This window comes from Mobula birostris, chromosome 25, assembly GCF_030028105.1.
Source record: "Mobula birostris isolate sMobBir1 chromosome 25, sMobBir1.hap1, whole genome shotgun sequence".
Lineage (NCBI taxonomy): Eukaryota > Metazoa > Chordata > Chondrichthyes > Myliobatiformes > Myliobatidae > Mobula > Mobula birostris.
Window position 1 is genome coordinate 2,915,378 of NC_092394.1, and position 22,831 is coordinate 2,938,208.

At 50.8% G+C, this 22,831-nt stretch overlaps 1 protein-coding gene across 4 annotated transcripts in view; it reads right to left on the reverse strand.

Moving 5' to 3' along the window:
- The window catches only part of LOC140187754 (unconventional myosin-Ic-like), a 128,076-nt gene that overhangs the window by 33,924 nt on the left and 71,321 nt on the right, over window positions 1-22,831 (reverse strand). For all 4 annotated transcript variants that reach the window (XM_072243425.1, XM_072243424.1, XM_072243423.1 and 1 more), the window contains exons 5-16: window positions 21,561-21,641; window positions 20,947-21,126; window positions 18,036-18,134; window positions 17,342-17,455; window positions 15,463-15,534; window positions 14,831-14,950; window positions 9,351-9,433; window positions 6,258-6,363; window positions 3,214-3,294; window positions 1,498-1,589; window positions 937-1,031; window positions 813-859 (exon numbers count right to left, since the gene is read on the reverse strand). In XM_072243425.1, the coding sequence (XP_072099526.1) occupies window positions 813-859; window positions 937-1,031; window positions 1,498-1,589; window positions 3,214-3,294; window positions 6,258-6,363; window positions 9,351-9,433; window positions 14,831-14,950; window positions 15,463-15,534; window positions 17,342-17,455; window positions 18,036-18,134; window positions 20,947-21,126; window positions 21,561-21,641 (1,170 nt within the window). The remainder of the gene's footprint in view (window positions 1-812; window positions 860-936; window positions 1,032-1,497; window positions 1,590-3,213; window positions 3,295-6,257; window positions 6,364-9,350; window positions 9,434-14,830; window positions 14,951-15,462; window positions 15,535-17,341; window positions 17,456-18,035; window positions 18,135-20,946; window positions 21,127-21,560; window positions 21,642-22,831) is intronic.

Consider the following 22,831-nt stretch of genomic DNA (forward strand, 5'->3'; position numbering starts at 1 on the left):
GAGGGTCTGTGCCACAGGTCAGCGAGGGAGGTGCTGGTCCCGGAGAGGCCATGGGTCACACACAGGACGGCCTTATGACCAGCCAGATGTATGGTCACCACGACAGACAGGCAGATGATTACCCTGAGCAGCCTGGACTTTAACTGACAGGCCTGTCAAAATCCTACTGCCGGGGGCACCCCACTAGTGTAATGATCAGCTCGATGCTCGGGGTGTCAAAGTTCAGAGTTCAACTCCCACGTCCTCTGTAAGGTGTCTGCACATCCTCCCCATAAGCGTGTGGGTTTCCTCCAGAAGCTCTGGTTTCCTCCCACAGGCCAAAGACGTACTGGTTAGCAGGGTCACTGCAAATTGTCCTGTGATTAGGCCAGAATGAAATTGGTAGGTTACTGGGTGGTGAGGCTTGTTGGGCTGGAAGGCCTGATCCACCCCTATCTCTAAATAAATAAATAAACCAACTCACGGTGGAACATTGAGGGGGTGGGGTGGCTGTTCAGCCCATTGACCTTGTTTCTGCTCCGATGGTCTTATAAGGGAGAAGGCAGAAAATAGGGTTGAGAGGGACAATAAATGAGCGGTGAGGGAATGGAATGGCAGAACAGATTCAACGGGCCAGATGCACTAGTTCTGTCCGACATCTCGTGGTTTTATGGGCCCTGTGTAGCCCTTCCCCCTGCCCTTGTTCCCCCCGCAGGGTCTCACTGACTCTGATCACCCGTCAGGGCAGGTCACAGCACTGAGCGCAGACCCACACTCAGTGTACCAGTGCTGACCACCTTTACCCTCAGTCTCGCCCCCACCCTCACACTCACCTCCTTCAGATTCCGGAACAGGAGGTCATTGTTCTTGTCAAGAAATCCTGCGGGAAGACACGGGCTGTCAGCAGGGTGCCAGCAGGGACTGCGACGTGCGGAGGCGGGTGGGAGACGCGCTTACCTGTCACATTGTAATTCACCTCACCCGCATAGTGTAGCAGGCGGAAATCCTCCCGGCCCAGGGTCTTCCGCGTCTTCTGGTCCGCCAGCTTGTGTCTGACGACAGACAAAGCATACATTAGTTTACAGGGAGCTGTGGGGGGAGGTGGACAGGAGAGCGAGAGAGAGACAGCAAGAGAGAGAGAGTCAAAGAGGGAAAGAGACAGTCAGACAGACAGCAAGAGAGAGACAGGCAGAGCAACAGAGGGGGAGGGGGAGGGATGGGGGAGAGAGAATGAGAACAGCAGAGCACGAGAGAGAGAGGGGTTGACAACAGGGCGAAAGGAGGAAGCTTGTTCTGACTGTGCTGAGGCTCTCTGTGAGTTGAGTGTGTGGTCGGGCAGTTCATTTGTTAGTCACATTTGCTGGACCTAGTGAAATGGTTTTGCCTGTGTGGTACTCACACAGATCAGTGCATACAGCTGTACATAGAGGTGGTAGAGAGGAGGATGGGGCCAGCTCACCTCATATGCTGAAGGACGAGCACGGGGGTGGGGGGGGGTGGTAGAAAACAGCTACTCACGTCGTGAAGTGGGGGTGGGATCCCACCGTCTCCTCCAGCTTCTCCAGGAAGGTCAAATCAGTCGCATCACCAGGTCTTAAACACTCCTCGTCCTGGGAACAAGATCACACGGCAGTCAGTGCACAGCAAAACTCCACACAGAGGGTCTTGCGGATGAGTCTCGGTGAGGCAGGGCTGAGGGTCAGCCGGTGTGTCGGGAAGGCAGGATGGACAGGAAGGATGGAGATGGAACGGTCAGTCAGGAAGTGAGGGAGGGGCTGGGTCTGTAACCAGTGCAGGAGGCTGGGAGGGGTGGGTCGGGTCACATTGAGGGCTGACTGTGCAGACAGAGAAGTGATTCCAGAATACTGGAAAACTGAAAATATCACTCCGTCTTTTAAGAAGTGAGAGAGGCAGAAGAAAGGATATAATAGGCCGGTTAGCCTGATTCAGTGGTTGGAAAGATGCTGGGAGTATATCACTGAGGGTGAGGATTCAGGGGACTTGGAGACACATGATAAGGTCAGCAAGGTTCTCTGAGGGGTAATCTTGCCTGACAAATCAGTCGGAATTCTTTGTGGAAGTAACAAGCAGGACAGACAAAGGTGGATGTTGTGTATTTGGATTTTCGAAATGCTTTTGACAAGGTGCCGCACGAGGCTGCCAACAAGGTAAGAACCCGTGGTATTACCGGAAAGACACTAACATGGATAGAAGATTGACAGGAGGCAAACAGTGGGAATAAAGGGGCCTTTTCTGATTGGCTGTCAGTGACTAGAGGTGTTCTGCAGAGGTCATTATTGGGGCTGCATTTTTTCACGTTGTATATCAATGATTTGATGACGTAATTGATGGCTTTGTGGCCAGGTTTGCAGACAATACAAAGACAGGTGCAAGCAGGTAGTGTTGAGGAAGCAGGGAGTTTGCATAAGGACTTGGACAAATTGGGAGAATGGGCGTAGTAGTGGCAGATGAAATATAGTGTGGGGAGGTATATGGTCACACACTTTGGTAGAAGCAGTAAAGACATTGACTAAACAGGAGAAAATTCAAAAACCAGAGGTGCTAAGGGACCACTGGAGGTTGAGTCAGTGGTGAGGAAGGCAAATGCAATGTTGGCATTCATTTCAAGAGGACTAGAATATAAAAACAAGGATGTATGTTGAGGCTTTATAAGGCATTGTTCAGACTGCACTTAAGTATTGTGAGTAGTTTTGGGTCCCTTATCTAAAAGTTGAGCTGGCATTGGACAGGATCCCGAGAAGGCTCCCAGGAATTAAACGGTTTACATACAAGGAGCGTTTGATGGTTCTGGGCCTGTACAAGCTGGAGTTCAGAAGAAAGGGAGGGGGGGGATCTCATTGAAATGCCTAGATAGAGTAGATGTGAAGAAGTTTCCTATAGTGGGGGGAGTCTAGGACTGGAGAGCACAACCTCAAAATAGGGGGATGTCTATTTAGAACAGACAGGACATATTTCTTTACCGGGGGCAGTGAAGCTGTGGGATTTCATGCCACAGAAGGCTGTGCAGATTGAGTCATTGGGTACATTTAAAGCAGAGGTTGATAGTTTCTTGATTAGTGAGGTTGTCGAAGGTTACGGGGATAAGGCAGGAGAATGGGGTTGAGAGGGATGATAAATCAGCCATGATGGAATGGTGGAGCAGACTCGATGGGCCGAACGACCTAGTTCCTATGTCTGGTGGTCTTATGATGCACGAGGTGTGTCAGTGCTCACCATGATGGAGATGATCCCTTTGTGCTTCTCTTCCACCAGGTCACAAATGATTTTGTTGTTGAAGTATGGAACGGGTTCCCACTGTAAGACACACACTGAGGCATTGAACAGGAGCTGGACCCCTCACATGCCAACACATTCACCCCCGCCCCCAGCCCCCACAGACCACAAGTCAGCAGCGTACAGGAGTGAGGTGCTGACCGGGTGAGTGATGTTACAGTAACAACCTCACACTCAACAAAAAGACCAGGGAACTGATTGTGAACTTCAGGAGGGGGAAGTCGAGGGATCACACACGGGTCATTGAGGGGTTACACACTGGTCCTCGTCGAGGGATCAGCAGTGGAAAGGGTGAGCAGCTTCTAAATCCTGGGTGTCAGCATCTCTGGGGATCTATCCTGGGCCCAACATATTGATGCAATTATGAAGAAAGCACAACAGTGGATATACTTCATTCGAAGTTTCAGGAGATTTGGTTTGTCACCAAAGAGAAGTTCTACAGATGTACTATGGGGAGCATTCTGACTGGTTACATCGCCGTCTGGTGTGGAGGGGTCACTGCACAGGATGGGAAACAGCTGCAGAGAGTAGTAAACTGAGCCAGCTCCATCATGGGCACCAGCCCCCCCAGCATCCAGGAACCATTCATAAGGCAATGCCTGAAAAAGGCAGCAGCCATCATTAAAGCCCCTCACATTCAGGACACGGCCTCTCCTCATTACTGCGGTCAGTCAGGAGCTACCGGAGCCACCGGAGCCTGACGACACACACTCAACGTTTCAGCAACAACTTCTTCCCCTCCAATGGACAACAAACCCATGTACACTACCCCAGTATTGCGCTCTCCCTTTTACAACATGTGTCAGAGATAATAAAGCTGGTCCTCCCCCATTCCTTCCATCCAGAAACCCAAGATCAGAAACTGCTCCCCCTTGGCAATATCAAGCCCTTCATCATTTTAAACCCCGCGATAAGATCTTGCCCTTAAGTTCTGAAGCCAGGTCCCACATACCAGGGTGGGAGGGGAAGGGGAGAGAGCGGAGGGGGAAGGGGAGAGAGCAGAGGGGGAAGGGGAGAGAACGGAGGGGGAAGGGGAGAGAACGGAGGGGGAAGGGAAGAGAACGGAGGGGAAGGGGGAGAGGGCGGAGGGGAAGGGGGAGAGGGCGGAGGGGAGGGGGAGAGGGCGGAGGGGAAGGGGAGAGGGCGGAGGGGGAAGGGGAGAGAGCGGGGGGGAAGGGGGAGGGCAGAGGGGAAGGGGAGAGAGCAGAGGGGAAGGGGAGAGAGCGGAGGGGAAGGGGGAGAGGGCGGAGGGGGGAAGGGGAGAGGGCGGAGGGGAAGGGGGAGAGAGCGGAGGGGAAGGGGAGAGAGGGGAGGGGAAGGGGAGAGAGCGGAGGGGGAAGGGGAGAGGGTGGAGGGGAAGGGGAGAGAGCGGAGGGGCAAGGGGAGAGAGCAGAGGGGAAGGGGAGAGAGCGGGGGGAAGGGGAGAGAGGGGAAGGGGAGAGAGGGGAAGGGGAGAGAGGGGAAGGGGAGAGAGGGGGAGAGAGGGGAGGGGAAGGGGAGAGGGCGGAGGGGGAAGGGGAGAGGGCGGAGGGGAAAGGGCGGAGGGGAAGGGGAAAGGGCGGAGGGGGAAGGGGAGAGGGCGGAGGGGGAAGGGGAGAGGGCGGAGCGGAAGGGGAGAGAGCGGAGGGGAAGGGAGAGAGCGGAGGGGAAGGGAGAGAGCGGAGGGGGGAAGGGGAGAGGGCAGAGGGGGAAGGGGAGAGAGCGGAGGGGAAGGGGGAGAGAGCGGAGGGGAAGGGGAGAGAGCGGAGGGGGAAGGGGAGAGGGCGGAGGGGAAGGGGAGAGGGCGGAGGGGAAGGGGGAGAGGGCGGAGGGGAAGGGGGAGAGGGCGGAGGGGAAGGGGGGAGAAAGCAGAGGGGAAGGGGAGTGAGCGGAGGGGGAGAGGGCGGAGGGGAAGGGGAGAGGGCGGAGGGGAAGGGGAGAGGGCGGAGGGGAAGGGGGGAGAAAGCAGAGGGGAAGGGGGAGAAAGCAGAGGGGAAGGGGAGTGAGCAGAGGGGGAGAGGGCGGAGGGGAAGGGGAGACGGCGGAGGGGAAGGGGGAGAGGGCAGAGGGGAAGGGGAGTGAGCGGAGGGGGAGAGGGCAGAGGGGAAGGGGAGAGGGCGGCGGGGAAGGGAAGAGGGCGGAGGGGAAGGGGAGAGAGCGGGGGGAAGGGGAGAGAGCGGAGGGGGGAAGGGGAGAGAGCAGAGGGCAAGGGGAGAGAGCAGAGGGGAAGGGGGAGAGAGCGGGGGGGAAGGGGAGAGAGGGGAAGGGGAAGGGGAGAGAGGGGAAGGGGAGAGGGCGGAGGGGAGGGGGAGAGGGCGGAGGGGAAGGGGAGTGAGCGGAGGGGAAGGGGAGAGGGCGGAGGGGAAGGGGAGAGGGCAGAGGGGGAAGGGGAGAGAGTGGAGGGGAAGGGGAGAGAACGGAGGGGAAGGGGGAGAGGGCGGAGGGGAAGGGGAGAGAGCGGAGGCGAAGGGGAGAGAGCGGAGGGGGTAGGAGGTAAGAGAAAGCAATGGATGAGAGAGTGGGGGAGGGGGAGATGGCGATAGGGAGATTGTTGCGGATGGAGAGGGAGAGAGTGCAGGACGGGAGACAGGATGGAAGGAAGGGGGAGACGGAGATGGAAAGGAGTGGGGTACGGAGAGAGAGTGGAAGGGGAGGGAGAGAGTGGAGGACAGGAGACAGGATGGAAGGAAGGGGGAGATGGAGCCAAGGAGAGGATGGGGGTGGGGAAAATGGAGATTGGGAGAGAGAGGAGCACACGCTGAGTGGGAGAATGGGGGAGGGTGCACAACAAGAGGACAACTAGAGATACAGACAGTTTGAGGAGAAAGGAGAACGTGAAGGCTGAAGAGGGCTTGGGTGGAGATGCAGAGGGAGAGAGCAAGGAAGGGCTGGAGGGATATTGAGGATGGGGTAGGGATGTATCATGTTCTGCTCCCTTGTGCCTCGGGCCATGCATCAGAGGCAGCTGGAGCAGAGTTACTTTGGGCAGCCTGCCCGTGACTCACCGCGATTCCCTCCGACTCGTACTCCTCCTGTTCAGATTTCAGTGTCAGCTCGATGAAAAGCTGCTGCAGCTTCTCGTTGCAGTAATTGATACAGAACTGCTCGAAGCTGTGCAGAGAGAGAGAGACAGGCTTTCTGAGCAGAGCGACACAGTAATGGCACACTGAACCACCCAACCCAACCCTTCCACTCCTGGCCTGTGGCTCATCAGCTGTTCGGTGGGTGAGGGTAGCCTGAAGTTTCCAGCTCTGCCCGCCCCCACCCGCTGGAGAACATGCCCTGTACTGACCCTGGTGTGAGCAGCTCACTCGCTGATCTCTACATGTCCTTTCTTTTTTATAAATATCCATTTAATAGCCACTGCAGTATGAGAATACAATTACATTACAAACAAAAATCAGAAATTGTGACTCACACATTCCCATCCACACTGAAGATGGCATTTACCCCCTGCAGTGCCCAACAGTCCCAAAGTATCTCTCTGTTACCCCATGGATACCATGTGTTCTTTGCCGGGCACGAACATACCTGCAGAACATTGCCAGGCCGTCAGCCCAAGCTGCCTGCCTGCAGGAGCCACAAATAGCGATCCTAGTTTGCAGACTAACTAGGACATCTACCTCCCTCCCTGCCCCCCTCTTCACTGGTTGACCAGAGATGAAGAGGATGGGGCTGATACAGCCATGCCCTCCACCCCACTCACTCCACACTGCTGCAGAGCCCTACCACCACCCACCTCATCCCGTTCCGGTTCCCCTCGGAACACCTCCGGCTCCCATTCCAGGACCATCTTTCTCCAGTGCCAACCCCTCAGGTCCATAATATCCGCCTAACACCCCCCCCCCCAATAAAGTCAGTCCAACCTCTCAGAGTCTTCAGGAGAAGCGAGAAGACTTGGTGAGTTTTGACTGAGTGGGGGGGGGTAGGGGGTTTAGCTACATCACAGGACCAGGGAGAAGGCATGGGTCAGGGGTCAGAGAGTGACCCCAGGACTGGGTCAGAGGTCAGGTGACTGCAGAGTGCTCTGTATACAGGTTAAAAGGCATATTTAGTGTTAGCCTTCATTAATCGGGGGACTGGGTTCACATGCCATGAGATAATACTGCAGCTCTATACAGCCCGGGTTAGACCACACTTGGAATATCGTGTTCAGTAAAAGAAGCAAAAATCAAGTGGACAGCCAGCTCCTTTTTCCCAGGGCAGAAATGGCTAATACAAAGGGGAATATTTTTAAGGTGTACAATGTATTCACCCCCTCTGCCCCAGAAGTAATCATGTTTTATTGTTTTACGACATTGAATCACAGTGGATTTAATTTTGCTTATCTGACACTGATTCAACAGAAAAGGCTCCTTCGTGTCAAAGTGAAAACAAATTTCTACAAATTGGTCTATACTTATTCCAATTATTAAACTCGGAACAATGTTTTGTAAACATTGATTGCATAAGTATTCACCCCCTTCAAGTCAGTATTTAGTAGATGCACCTTTGGCAGCAATTACAGCCTTGAGTCTGTGTGGATAAGTCTCTAACAGCTTTGGATATCTGGACACTGCAATTTTCCCCATTCTTCTTTACAAAACTGCTCAAGCTCTGTCAGATTGCATGGGGATCATGAGTGAAAAACCTTTTTCAAATCCAGACACAAATTCTCAATTGGATTGAGGTCTGGACTGAGTTGGCCACCCCAGGACATTAACTTTGCTGTTCTTAGGCCATTCCTCTGAAGTTTTGGCTTTATGCTTGGCATTATCTTGATGGAAAAGAAATTTCCCAAGTCGCAGTTCTCTTGCAGACTGCATCAGGTTTTCTTCGAGGATTTCCCTGTATTTTGCTGCATTCATTTTACCCTCTACCTTCACAAGCCTTCCAGGGTCTGCTGCAGTGAAGCATCCCCACAGCATGTTTCTTTCAACAGTGGCTTTCTCTTTGCCACTCTCCCATAAAGCTGCGACTGGTGAAGCACCCAGGCAACAGTTATATGTGCGGTCTCTCCCCTCTCAGCCACTGAAGCTTGTAACTCCTCCAGGTCTCTTGGTGGCCTCCTTCGTCAGTCCCCTTCTTGCACCGTCACTCAGTTTTTGAGAACGTCCTGTTCTAGGCAGATTTATAGCTCTGCCATATTCTTCCCATTTCTTAACGATTGACCTAACTGTACTCAGTGACTTGGAAATGTTCTTGCATCCATCTCCTGACTTGTAATTTTCAATAACCTCTTCACAGAGTTGCTTGGAGAGTTCTTTTGTCTTCGTGGTGTAGTTTTTGCCAGGATACTGACTCACCAGCAGTTGGACCTTCCAGATACAGGTGTATTTTTACTGCAATCTATTGAAACACCTTGACTGCATGTAGGTTTATACACAGCTAGGACACCTTAACTAATTATGTGACTTGTAAAACCAATTGTGTGTACCAGTGATGATTTGTTGTGTCATATTAAAGGGGGTGAATACTTATGCAATCAATTATTTTGTGTTTTATATTTGTAATTAATTTAGATCACTTTGTAGAGATCTGTTTTCACTTTGACACAAATGAGTTTTTTACTGTTGGCCAGTGTCAAAGAAAGCCAAATTAAATCCACTGTGATTCAATGTTGTGAAACAATAAAACTGGAAAACTTGCAGGGAGGGGTGAATACTTCTTATAGGCACTGTATAAGGGGAATGTCAGAGGTAGGTGTTCATGTTGCCCGGGGTGACGGTAGAGGCACATTTAAGAGACTCTTAGATAGGCACGTGGACGAAAGAAAATTGGAGGGTTATGTGGGAGGGTAGGGTAAGATTGATCTTAGAGTAGATTAAAAGATTGTCAGATTGTGGGACCAAGGATCTGTACTGCACTGTGCTATACTATGTTCTAGTTTACTGATAGCAGTGCTTCAGGGAGATGCGGGCAGGGTTAAAATGAAAGAATGGACAGACAAGAGCAGTGAGATGGAGACAGAATTAGAATGGAAGAATGGGCAGGCAAGAGTGATACAGTGATGTATCTCTGTGGAGGTATCTCTTCAGGGAGATGCGGGCAGGGTTAGAATGGAAGAATGGACAGGCGAGAGCAGTGATGGATCTCTGTGGAGGTTGGTATCCACCTACCTGTTGTGCTGAAACACTTCAAACCCGTAGATGTCCAGCAGCCCGATGACATTGGGTCTGTAGTTCTCTGAGTACGTGGAGTCCTGTAGGTGACAAACAGAGTGGAGCTACCCAAAGACAGGCAGAGCAACACACACACACACACAAAGTGCAGGAGGAACTCAGCAAGTCAGGCACCTGTGGGGAGGAGTAAACAGTTGATGTTTCAGGCCATCACCCTTCATCAGGACTCGGCCCGAAACATCAGCTGTTTATTCCTCTCCATGGATGCTGTCTTACCTGCTGAGTTCCTCCAAGATTTCCAGCATCTGCAGAATCTTGGGTTTCGGATATCCGTCCTCGAAATGGGCCCCACCAACCTGTCCTGTCCCCAAGTTCCCCAAGGTCACACCACAGCTTCTCCTGGTCACCCACTTCCAACCAACCGTCGGTGGTCAGAATGTCTGTCCCTGTGACTCAAGCCCTCTCAGCCCACCACGTGTCCTTGACCCCCACCACATGTCCCTGTCCCCACGTGTCCTTGACCCCCACCACGTGTCCCTGTCCCCACGTGTCCCTGTTCCCGTGTCCCTGTTCCCCATGTGTCCTTGACACCCACCATGTGTCCTTGTCCCCCACGTGTCCCTGCCCCCACCACGTGTCCTTGACCCCCACCACTGGCTGGACGTTTCCTTTAATACCCTGTGATCCAGTTCCATTCCTTGACCCAGGGCACATACCCAAGCACTCCAGCATGGGACTGAAATCAGCGTCCTTTATTAAAGGTAATTACAAAGGACTGGGGAGATGGGTTAAAGACAGTGGTTGAATTTTCTGAAATCCCTGCATGGTACATTGTGCTTTGGAAGGAATATTTCTGGGATAAGAGTCCACCTGTCTGAGCTGACTCCAAATGAGAAGGACAGAGAAACAGTAGAGTAACAGGAGTAGCGGCGGAGAGTGACGGGAGTAACAGTAGAGAGTAATAGGAGTAACAGAGGAGAGTAACAGGAGTAATTGTGGAGTGTCACAGGAGCTCATAGAACTGGGACATTTTGAAACCAGCAAAGACTGACTAAAAATATTGCCATGGAGAAGATGAAGCTTGAGAGCAAACCTGCAAATAATGTAAATATTCCTACAGCTGACACAAGTTCCTCTGGTAAACACTGGGCCCAATGAGTGAGATAATCATTGAATCAGGTAATAAAGAAACAGGTCATAGAGTCATGGAGCACTACAGCACAGAAACAGGCCTTTCAGCCCATCTAGTATTTACTGAATTATTCTACCTGGTTCCATCAACCTGCACCCAGATCATACCCATCCAGATTTCTCTTAAATGTTGAAATCGAACCTTATCCACCACATGAACTTGTGGCTCATTCCACTCTCACCACGCTCCAAGTGAAGAAATTTCCCCTCATGTTCCCATTAATATTTCACCTTTCACCTCTTGTTCTAGTCTCAGTAGGAAAGCCTGCTTGCATTTACCCTATCTATACCCCTCATTATTTTGAATACCCCTATCAAATCTCCCTCATTCTCCTGCAGGGAATAAAGACCTAACATATTCAACTTTTCCATATAGCTCAGGTCATTGTGTCCCAGCAACATCCTTGTAAATTTTCTCTGTGTTCTTTCAATCTTATTGACGTATTTTCTGTAGGTAGGTGACCAGAACTGGATACAATACTCCAAATTGAGCCTCACCAACATCTTATACAGTACTTTAATCCCACCTCTTCCATGCCAGCTCTGATGGCTATCTACACTAAACCTATTTGCTCACAACAGACCATATCCTTTACATCTCTCCAATCCTTGTCCTTATAATAATCATTATTGGATCTGACTTCATCACCTCCGATACCTTCTTTTATACTAACACTACCTTCTGCGTGCAAAACTCACCCTTCAAATCTCCTTAAAATCCCTAGCAACATACACAGAAAGCTGGACGAACTCAGCAGGTCAGGCAGCATCTATGGAGAGGAATAATAGCCTTCCTCACCACAGACTCAACCTGTAAATTAATCTTTGGGGAATCCTGCAGAAGGACTCCCAAGTCCCTCTGTGCCTCAGTTTTTTTTTGTATTTTCTCTCCATTTAAAAAATAGTCAACCCTTTCATTTCTTCTACCAAAGTTCATGACCATATTCTTCCCAACACTGTATTCCATCTGCCATTTATTTGCCTATTCTCCTAATCTAAGTTCTTCTGTAGCCTACTTCCTCCACCCATCGTCATACTGTCTGCAAACTTTGCAACAAAGCCATCAATTCCATCATCCAAATCATTGACATATAATGCAAAAAGAATCGGTCCCAACACAGACCCTTGTGGAACACCACCAGTCACTGGCAGCCAACTAGAAAAGACTCCCTTTATCCCCACTCTGCCTCCTGCCAACCAGCTACTGCTTTATCCAAGCTAAACTCTTTCCTGAAATATCACGGCTCGTAACTTGTCAAGCAGCCTCATGTGTGATACTTCTCAAAGGCTTTCTGGAAATCCAAGTACACAACATCAACTGATTCTCCTTTGTCTATCCTGCTTGTTATTTCTTCAAAGAATTCTAACAGATTTGTCAGGTAAGATTTTCTTTTGAGAAAACCATACTGACTACTGACTATTTTATCATGTGCCTCCAAGCACCCTGAAAATACATACTTAAGAATCGACTCCAACATCTTCCCAACCACTGAGGTCAAATTAACTGACCTATTACTTCCTTTCTTCTACCTCTCTCCGTTCTTGAAGAGTGGAATGACATCTATAATCTTCCAGTGTTCTAGAACCATTCCAGAATCTACTGATTCTTAAAAGACCGTTATTAATGCCTCCTCAATCTCTTCAGCCACCTCTTTCAGAACCCTGGGGCGTACACCATCTGGTCCAGGTGAATTATCTACCTTCAGACCTTTCAGTTTTCCAGGAACCTTCTCCCTAGCAATGGTAACTTCACACACTTCATGATCCCCAACACCTAACACTTCCACTAAACAGCTGGTGTCTTCCATGGTGAAGACTAATATAAAATACCTATTCAGTTCGTCTGCCATTTTGTTGTCCCCCATTTCTACTTCTCCAGCATTGTTTTCCAGTTGTCCAGTATCATTTCTTGCCTCTCTTTAACGTTTTATGTATCTGAAGAAAATTTTGGTATTCTGTTTAATATTATTGGCTAACCTACTTTCATATTCTATCTTTACCTTCTTAATGACTTTATTTTGGTGCCTTCTGTTGTTTTTTAAAATCCTTCCAATCCTCTAATTTGCCACTAATTTTTGCTCTGTTAATCTGTTTCTCCAGAATCTTTTTCTCCACAGCTGATCTTCTAGCAGGCTCAACCACGATCCGCTCTAAAAAGCTATTTGAATTTACTTCATTTCTTATATCCTTCACATACATGAGGAGTAAAACTCTCTACATTACGTCTCCATCTAAATGTGCAACGTGCAATCATAGTAATTTATAATAATTTATAATAAATAGAACAATCAATGTAATATAGAATACACTCAAGTCAGTGTGAGTTCATCAGTGGAAGAAGCTGTCCCAGAGACTGCTGGTTCTGGCTTTTATGCTGTGGTACCATTTCCTGGATGGTAGCAGCTGGAATGGACTGTGGTTGGGGTGACTTGGGTCCCCAGTGATCCTTCGGGCCCTTTTTACACACCTGTCTTTGTAAATGTCCTGAGTAGTGGGAAGTTCACAACTACAGATGTGCTGGGCTGTCTGCACCACTCTCTGCAGAGTCCTGCGATTGAGGGAAGTACAGTTCCCGTACCAGGCAGTGATGCAGCCAGTCAGAATACTCTCAATTGTGCCCCCGTAGAAAGTTCTTAGAATTTGGGGGCCCATACCAAACTTCCTCAAATGACTGAGGTGAAAGAGGCGCTGCTGTGCCTTTTTCATCACACAGCTGGTGTGTACAGACCACGTGAGGTCCTCAGTGATGTGGATGCTGAGGAACTTGAAGCTGTTTACCCTCTCAACCCCAGATCCGTTGATGTCAATAGGGGTTAGCCCGTCTCCATTCCTGTAATCCAGAACCAGCTCCTTTGTTTTTGTGGCCAGCACTTGGCATGGGTAGCAATCCTGAGATCACAACCCTGGTGATCCTGCCCTTTAGCTTTGCACGTAACTCCCTGAACTTCCTCTGCAGAACCTCGTCACTCATCCTACCCATTCCATTTCATGGACCACGATGTCTGACTGTTCACCCTCCCACTCAAGATACTCCGGACACTGGTGCCCAGGAGGCAACCTACCATCTGGGAATCTCATTTTCACCCACTGAACCCTCTGCCCATTCCCATAACTAACGAATGCCCTATCACCACAGCTCGTCCCCTTCCCTTCTGAGTCACAGAAACAGACTCAGTGCCAGAGACCCGACCACTGTGACTTTCTCTGTTAGGTCACCCCCCGACAGTATCCAAACTGATATACCTGTTGTTGAGGGGGATGGCCACTTAACTCCTTTCCCCTTCCTGACTGTCACCCAGTTTCCTGTGTCCTGAACCTTGGGTGTAACTACTTCTCGAAATGTCCTACCTGTCACCCCCTCAGCCTCCCAAATGATTGTGAATTCATCCAGTTCCAGCTCCAATTCCTTAACGCGGATTGTTAAAGCTGTAGCTGGATACACTTCTCACAGCTCTAGTGGCCAGGGACACTGGACATCTCCCAGTCTTCCCGCATTTTTGAAGAGAAGCATTGCACTATCCTGCCTGGCATCTCTGCTGTCCTAGCTGAGAACATCACTTGAGCTTTTCCTTTCTTGAAGCCTCAAGATCACCACTCCGACTCGTCCACTCAGACGATGGCCGCTCTGCTTGCCCCTGCCTTCCTTTAACTTGCTCTTGCTATTCAATCCCAAACACCAGTTAGTCAGTGGTTAAAGCTCTTTTTCACCGTAGTGACCTGCTCGGGCAGTGGACCTGAGTGAAGTCCCCTCCTCTCAAAACTTCCAATCTCCAGACTGGTCGCCGGTCAGAGCTCTCTTTTGCTGGGGAGAAAGCCCTTTTTAAGGTGAACATGAGGGGGAGGTTTTTCACCCAGAGGGTGGTGAGAGTGCGGAATGAGCTGCCAATGGATGCCGGTTTGATTTCAACCTTGAAGAGAAATTTGGATCAGTACAAAGGTGGGAGGTGTATGGAGGGCTAGTAAATGAGACTAAACATGAACTAGATGGGCCAAAGGGCCTGTTTCTATGCTGCAATGTTCTATGACTGTACGCGTTTCCCTAAGGTGGATGAGGAGAAGTGGTAGGTCTAGGGTATTTGGATTTCCAGAAGGCATAGGATAAGGTTCTGTACGAGGAAAGAGGAGACGGCGCTGTTAATAAATTGGAGTAGACAGCGGTCAGATTCTTCTTGGTGTTGTGTTCATGGGGACGGTATCACCATCTGTCTGTGGATAGCCAGTGTCACCTGGACATCTGTGGAGTGTGTGGTGCGGGGTGAGTGAGAGAGCTTACTCCCACCTCCTACCTGGTGAGCAAGGGACTCGTTGATCTTGTTCACCAGCCAAGAGAAGGTCCGTCCGTAGACTGCCTTTGCCAGAGCATCCCGTGCGTAGGCTGCCTGCTCGACGTTCAGGGGGCTGATCAACTGTGAGGAGAGAGGGAGACACAGCGATCAGGAAGGGAACATTTCCCCAATAAACACCTGCCCTGTGCTGCCCTGCTACAGCTCATATTCTGCCTGGGGTTGGAGGCTTTGCCCCTGACTCATGGGCTGTCTCCAGCATATCCTGAGGATGTGCTGGTTGTTAATGCACGGATGCATTTCATCGTATGTTTCCATGTACGTGGAACAAACAAATGAACCTGAATCTGACTGCACTCTGTGTGAACGTCCTGAATGGCCTGGCTGCCGTTTACAAACCTCCAGCCCCACCACGTCCCACCCAATCGCATCCTTTAACCACCCATCTGGTAAGGGGAGCCTGGGCCCACAACACAGTTACTTCACTGCCACTCAGTCCAGGGGCTGGGGCCTGGATCCTCCTGTATCACCCAGGCCCATCCACCCCTCCCTCTCCCTCACACACACTTTCCACACATCTGGCTCAGGAAATTACACTGCAACCCAGCATCTGGCTACACACTGGTACATCTCACCTCCTCTCCCTTGGCAGTGATCTTCTTGTGGATCAAGGCCTCCCGCAGGGTTGGACCAGGAACACCCAGCAACTGTAAGGCACAAGAAAACTTCACTGTAAACTTCAGAGTTCAGACTGATTAACTCATGCTGATTTGAGTGTATTTCTATGTTACATTGGCTGTTCTATTTATTATAAATTACTATGATCGCATATTGCACATTTAGACAGAGACATAACGCAAAGATTTTTAGTCCTCTTGTATGTGAAGGATGTAAGAAATAAAGTCAATTCAATTCAGGTTGATTCATTGTAAGGTGTAGGGTTGCTGTGAGGGCAGGACAGGTGGGGAGGGTGGGGGCAGGCTAGGTATGAGCAGCACAAAGTTTAGGAGAATGAGGGGGGATCTTACTGAAACCTTTTGAATACTGAAAGGCCTCAACAGAGAGGATGTTACCTCTAGTGGGGGAGTCTAAGACCAGAGGACACAGCCTCAATAGAAGGACGTCCCTTTAGAACAGAGATGAGGAGGAATTTCTTACGCCAGAGGATGGTGAATCTGTGGAATTCTTTGCTACAGAAAGCAGTGGTGGCCAAGTCATTGGGTACGTTTAAAGCGCAGGTTGATAGGTTCATGATTAGTCAGGGCATCAGAGGTTACGGGGAGAAGGCAGGAGAATGGAGTTGAGAGGAACAATAATCAGTCATGATGGAATGGTGGAGCAGACTCGATAAGCCAAATGGCCTCACTCTGTTCCCATATCTTTTGGTTTTGTGGCTGGCCTGATGGGGCGGCGTTAAGTGACCTCTCAGGGAGAATGGTGCTGTGAGTGGTGCTGCTGCCTCTCGGGTCCAGGGACACCGGTTCAATCTTGATCTCTGGCACTGTCCGTGTGGAGTCTGCATGCTCTCCCAGCTGACAGCGCGAGATTCCCCTGGGACTCCAGCTTCCTCCCAAATCCCAACAATATGCAGGTTGGTGATTAATCAGCCGCTGTCAAACTGCCTGTGGTGTTGGGGTGATGGGTAGAGTCTCATGGGGAGCTAATGGGAACGTGGGGAGAATACAAAATGGCATTAATGTAAATGGGCCAGCACAGATTGAGAGGGCTGAAGGGCTGTTTCTAAGCTGCATTTCCCCATGACTGAGAGTTCTGGGAGCATCAGGGGAGGACTGAGGCTTTGGAGGAAGGAGTAGGGGAGAGGGTTGCACAACGTGATGGGTTCAGAGCAGGGAGAGAGAGGGGTGGGTAGCAGGTACCATGGGGGGGAAGCTTTATCAGATTAGCAACACTCAGACACCGATTCTCCTCGATGGGACTGGACTGAGACGGCATGGGGGGGGGGAAGTGGGGAAAAACATGGTGGCACAATAGGGTACTGACTAGTGCAACTCTTTATAATGTCAGTGACTCTGGCCAATTACCACCACTGTCTGATGTTCTTTCTCCCTGTGACTGCGTGGATTTCCTCCGGGTGCTCCTGTTTCTTCCCACATTCTAAACATGTACGGGTTAGGCTCAGTAAGTTGTGGGCATGCTATGTTGGCACCAGGGCTTAGGCTCTGTAAGTTATGGGCGCGCTATGTTGGCACCAGGGCTTAGGCTCTGTAAGTTATGGGCACGCTTTGTTGGCACCAGGGGTTAGGCTCAGTAAGTTGTGGGCACGCTTTGTTGGCACCAGGGGTTAGGCTCTGTAAGTTGTGGGCATGCTATGTTGGCACCAGAAGTGTGGTGGCACGTGGCGGGCTGCCCCCAGCACATCCACAGATTGTGCTGGTCGTCGGGTCTCTACCGTGGTGAGACCCATCGTAAATTGGGGGACCGCTTCGTCGAAGATCTCCGCTCTACCCGCCACAAGCAGAACTTCCCGGTGGATTGCAATTCTGTGGCACTGACCCGCGAAAGCAGGCGTATCTGGTTCTCCCCGTTAACGGTCGCATTCCCATCGTCGTCTGCCAGGCACTGCAGGTTTCCCAGGTGAAGGACACTCGCCACGACATTCAGCAGCTCCTGTCCCGGACAGAGAGAGAGAGACAGAGAGACAAGAGAGAGATATCAGAGAAAGCACAGGTCCCCACCGTTCCCACCCACACTCCTTGCTCCCTACAGCTCAGCTGCCCACCCAGCGTGAGGGGACATTTTGGAACACAGAGCACCGTGACCTCCCCAGCATCAGGGAGAATGACCTTGTGTGGAGCGGCCAGTAGCAGAAAGATCAGCCTAACGCCTTGGGACCCCACATCACACCCCCACTGACCCCTGCATAATCCATCTTACAGCACTGAGCCCAACAACCAGCTGAGGGCTTCATGCAGTACGTGGAGGAGGGAACGCAGAGAGGTAGGATGGGGAGAGGGGGTAGGGAAGGGGGGAATGTGGAGAGGGGGATGTCCCCAGCATTCCTACACAGCTCCACACCTCCCCACTGGGAGGATACCCAGGTCCTCAGGCCTTCAGGGAACGTCCCAGGAATCAGGGCTCAAACCAGGCACCGGCCCTCGGTGATGACTGGGGTAGGGGGAGAGGTGATCCCCACTGCCCAGACCCCCTCTTACAACAGCCCCCAGGCTCTCACTGTCTCCCCCCTCACCTCAATGTCAGTGCTGCTGAAGTTGATGACAGACAGGGCTCGGTGTACGGTCTTCCAGTCGTTCTTATCATTGATGGAACTGACCTTGGCACAGTGACCCTGCAATAGAGACACACTTCTCCAGCTCCCAATAATCCAACCTCCTCTCCGTCCCTCTCCCTACCCCTCCCCATCTCCCTCTACTCACTCTCCCCCGATCCTCTCACCCTCACCCTCCATCCCACCCACCACCACCCTCCTCCCTCTCTTTACCACCCTCCCCAATCTCCCTCCCTCTCCCCCTCTTCCCTTCATCACAGACTCCAAGCCCCTGTGGTCTTCTCACTTAGTCACTCCCCCCTCCCACCACAGCCCAGCAGGATGATGTAGGTCACCTAGGTGCCAGACAACATGGGGGGGGGGGCGTGTACAGACCCTACCTGCCCCTTTAGGCAGAGATCCAGCCCCTCTGGGTAGGATACCCACCCTCCCACCGACCCACCCCCAAAAATTAGCAGAGCTGTTCACTGGGTAGAGCTTCTCTCCACATCCCCAGACCCGGGGGTTCAATCGGACCTCAGGTGCTGTCTGTGTGGAGTCTGCACGTTATCCCTGTGCTTGCATGGGTTTCCCATACACACTTCAGGTTCTATGGGGGGGGCAGGCCGGGGGAGAGAGCACAGGGGGAGTGTGATTTGCCATGTTTCTCCCCTGACCGTCTGTGGTTTTTGACCACGCACAGAACAGTACAACTCACTATACAGTGGCATAATGTCTCTAAATATTCAAACACATCACTAGGTGCAGTTGAGAAAAGCCCTCAACAAATAGGCATCCGTTAGTCTCGTGAGACCATGGATTTGCGCCTTGGAAGGTTTCCAGGGCGCAGGCCTGGGCAAGGTTGTATGGAAGACCAGCAGTTGCCCATGCTGCAAGTCTCCCCTCTCCACGACACCGATGTTGTCCAAGGGAAGGGCATTAAGACCCATACAGTGTCGTCGCAGAGCAATGTGTGGTTATGTGCCTTGTTCAAGGACACAACATGCTGCCTCAGCTGAGGCTCGAACTAGCGACCTTCAAATCACTAGACGAACGCCTTAACCACTTGACCACGTGCCAACACAGCCCTCAACAAGAGCACTCCAAACAACCCCAGCCCTGCCACACTGTGTACAGACCAAGAGCAGCGTGAAACATTCCTCAGTGCAGACACCCTTTCACTGCAACCTCTGTCCGCTGAAACCTTTACTGCAACATAGAATGAAACACCCGTTGGGGGGGGTCCTTCCCCTAGCATTGGGGGAGGGTGTTGCACAGGCCAGTACCGTACGACAGGTTTTCGAAACCCCATCCACCTGTCCATTCTGTGGCCAGGAGCAGTCAGTGTACCATGCTTACATGGAGTGTGAGAGGTTGCAGCCCGTTTCGACATCTGAAGGAGCTGCCGATCAGCTTTAGTTACACTTCAGTCCCGCGCTCCTCATTTACGGGGACCCGGTACAGAAGGGGGCAGGTTGTTTGGAGGATTAACTGGTGGGTTTGTTTCTGGGATGGCCAAGCAGCGGGCAGTTGAGGGGCTCTGCGTGAAGTGACTACCTGCCCCTCTTCCGCGGTTACGTTCATGCCCGGGAGTCCTTGAGGAGGGAGAATGTGGTCACTGGGTACAGTGGGGGACATCAGGAATGGTGGGCCTCGCAGGGAATTGAATGTTTTATAGATGGTAGTTAGAAATTGTTAACAGTCCTATAAAACCCTGATGTTTGTATTTTGTGTGTGAATAAACCCTGTAGTTTTGTTTAAAAAAAGTTGTAACTGTAAAGATGCATTTCAGCACAGAGACCGTGAAAATCTCCAGCACACTGAGCCAGACCTATACAGTACAGGGTAGATCTGACAAATCCCTCAGTCATATGTCATAGAGGAGTCCAGTCATTTATCATAAAGGTGCCAGCTCTCAGTGACAGAGGCGCTGTGGCCAGGAGGGCTGACCTAGTCAGTGGCAGGAGCCGTGCCTCAATTGATCACAGGCAAAACGACCAAAGAGTACACGCAGACTCTGCTCAAAGTTCAGTGTAAGTTTATAGTACGAATATATTAACACATCACTTTAAGATTCATTTTCTTGCAGGTATTTACAGGAAAAAAGACCACAATAGAATTTACAAATAAAAACCATACAAAGACTGACAAATAACCAACGTGTGAAACACAAACTGTGCAAATAAAAACACTTACAATGTGAGTCTGTAGGTTGTGGAATCAGTTCAGAGTTGAGGTGAGCGAAGTTATCCACACCGGTTCAGGACCTGATGGTTGAGGTGTAATAACTTTTCCTGAACCTGGTGCTGTGAGTCCTGAGGCTCCTGCACCTCCTTGCTGATGACAGCAGCGAGAGGAGAGCGTGGCCTGGGTGGTGGGGGTCCCTGGAGACGGATACTGCTCTCCTGTGACAATGCTCCTGTAGGTTTGCTCAATGACAGGGAAGCGTTTGCCTGTGATGGACTGGACCAGATCCACATCTTTTCGTAGCCTTTTCCACAGCAAGGGTGATGTGACCAGTCAGGATACTCCCCACTGTGCACCTACAGGTTTGTGAAAGTTTTAGCTGACATATCGATATACACAAACTCCTAAGAAAGCAGAGGAGTGTTGTGTCTTCTTTGTGACAGACTTACGGCCGGACTCAGGGCAGATCCTGGTCTATCACAGGCAAAGCCGAGGAATTTAAGGTTATTGACACAGTTCATGGCACGGATGGGATGGGAGAGAGATCTTAGTAAATCAGGCAGGGAGAGTGCAGCCCTACAGTACCGGAGGGATGCAGACCTGACCAAGAATTTTAGTGAGGTCCCCAGAGAAGGCAGGTGACCATCACTGTGTGCTCTCCCCCCACAACCCTACCTCCTTCAGCCCCCTCTTCCCCAGCACCTACCTTGACGAGGTACTGGTAGCTCTGTGGATTGCGCTCCAGGCCAAGCCGTTGGAGAAGGTCATTGTCGCCTCCCTCAATCACCTGGTAGAAGATGTGGAAATTCCTCTCGCCGTGGTTCTGGTGAACAACCCGAGACTTCTCTAGCAGGTAGTTCAGGATGTGACCTCCCACCGGTGCTCCCTACAACACAGCACAATACCCGGGCAGCAGGTCAACACCAGGACAACAGGTCAACATCAGGGCAACAGGCTGACCACACAACGCCCGGGCAACGGGTCGACTGTACAATGCTCGGGCAATGGGTCGACCGCACAACGCCCAGTCAACAGGTTAACTGACCAACACTCAGGCAATAGGACAACACTAGGCAACATGTCAACTGCACGATTCCTGGGCAACAGGACAACAGCAGAGTGCTGTTCCATGCATCCAAGCCCCACAAATACTGTACACTACCGAGTGACCCTTCCCACACTGTGGGGCAAACACGGTGCCCTCACACCCTCCCCACACACACAGCTCACTGACTCTCAAAGACTCGGACAACGCCGTCCCCTCTGGCTGTGTTTCCCAATATCCTCACACCCCAGATCCTGTACATGCCCCTTTCTCACCCTGAAGTCGAACTGGACGTCCATGTACTTGCCAAACCTGCTGGAATTATCGTTACGGAGAGTCTTTGCATTTCCGAACGCCTGGCGGAGACAAAACAGGGACTTGGGTCAAAAGCTCAGCTGAGAGAGAGGCGGGGCTATCCCCACATCCCGGCAAACCCCACCACACCCACTAACCCACTACCCCCCACCCCACACCCACTTTATCATTTCCTGTCAGGCACCTTATGTACAGACACCCTCACGCCTGGCGTCACTTTATGGACATGCAATCAATCTGTGTACATAACCGATCTGATGTATTTACATTTATTGTCTTCTTTTATTATCACGTTCTTAATCTTATAGTGGTTTTTTGTGCGACATCAGGTCAGGAGTAGCAATTATTTCTTTCTCCTATGCAGTTGTGTATTTGAAGTGGCATTTAACCATGAGATCACACACACAATGAATGTGACACACCCTCACTGAGCCTCAGACTCAGAATCTGGTTTACTGTCACCGATATACGTCATGAAATTTGGAGTTTTGTAGCAACAGTACAGGGCAGATGGGGCTTGTCAGCCATGGCTGGCAGCTCATCGGAGAAGGAAAACTCCGATCTTCCCACTCACGAGGAGTGGAGTCCCTAAGGCATTGAGTTCAACGCTGACTGGCAACTCTTGTGATGCTATTGATACCAAAGTGTATCGGTCTCTGCCATTCCTTTGGGTTCATCAGCTGTGTGGAGAAGGGGAGCTTGCTATACCGGCAACAGCTCACTCTCCACATTGTACTGCTCAGGTTTGCGTGCTAGACAGCCAGGGCACAATATCCATGGTCAGCCCTAACCAGCAGAGGCCCTCACTCACAGTGAAATACATTAAAAATTTATGTAAGTTGCAACAAGGAATATAAAAAGTAAATAAGTAATGTGATTACAATGCTATTAGTTTCAAGGTAATTATGGAAATTCTGGTCCTCGGGTTGAAATTCTAAATTGCAGAAAGGCCAATTTTGATGGTATCAGAAAGGATCTGGCAAGTGCATACTGGGACAGGCTGTTTTCTGCCAAAGGTGTACGTGTCTGGGAGGCCTTCAAAAGTGAAATTTTGAGAGTACAAAGATTGAATGTGCCTGTCAGGATAAAAGGCAAGGATAACACATTTAGGGAACCTTGGTTTTCAGGATATTGAGGGCTTGGTTAAGGAAAAAAAAGGTGCACATAACAGGCAGGCAGGAAGAAATGAAGTACAGAGAACATTTACAAGGATGTTGCTGGGTCTGGAGGG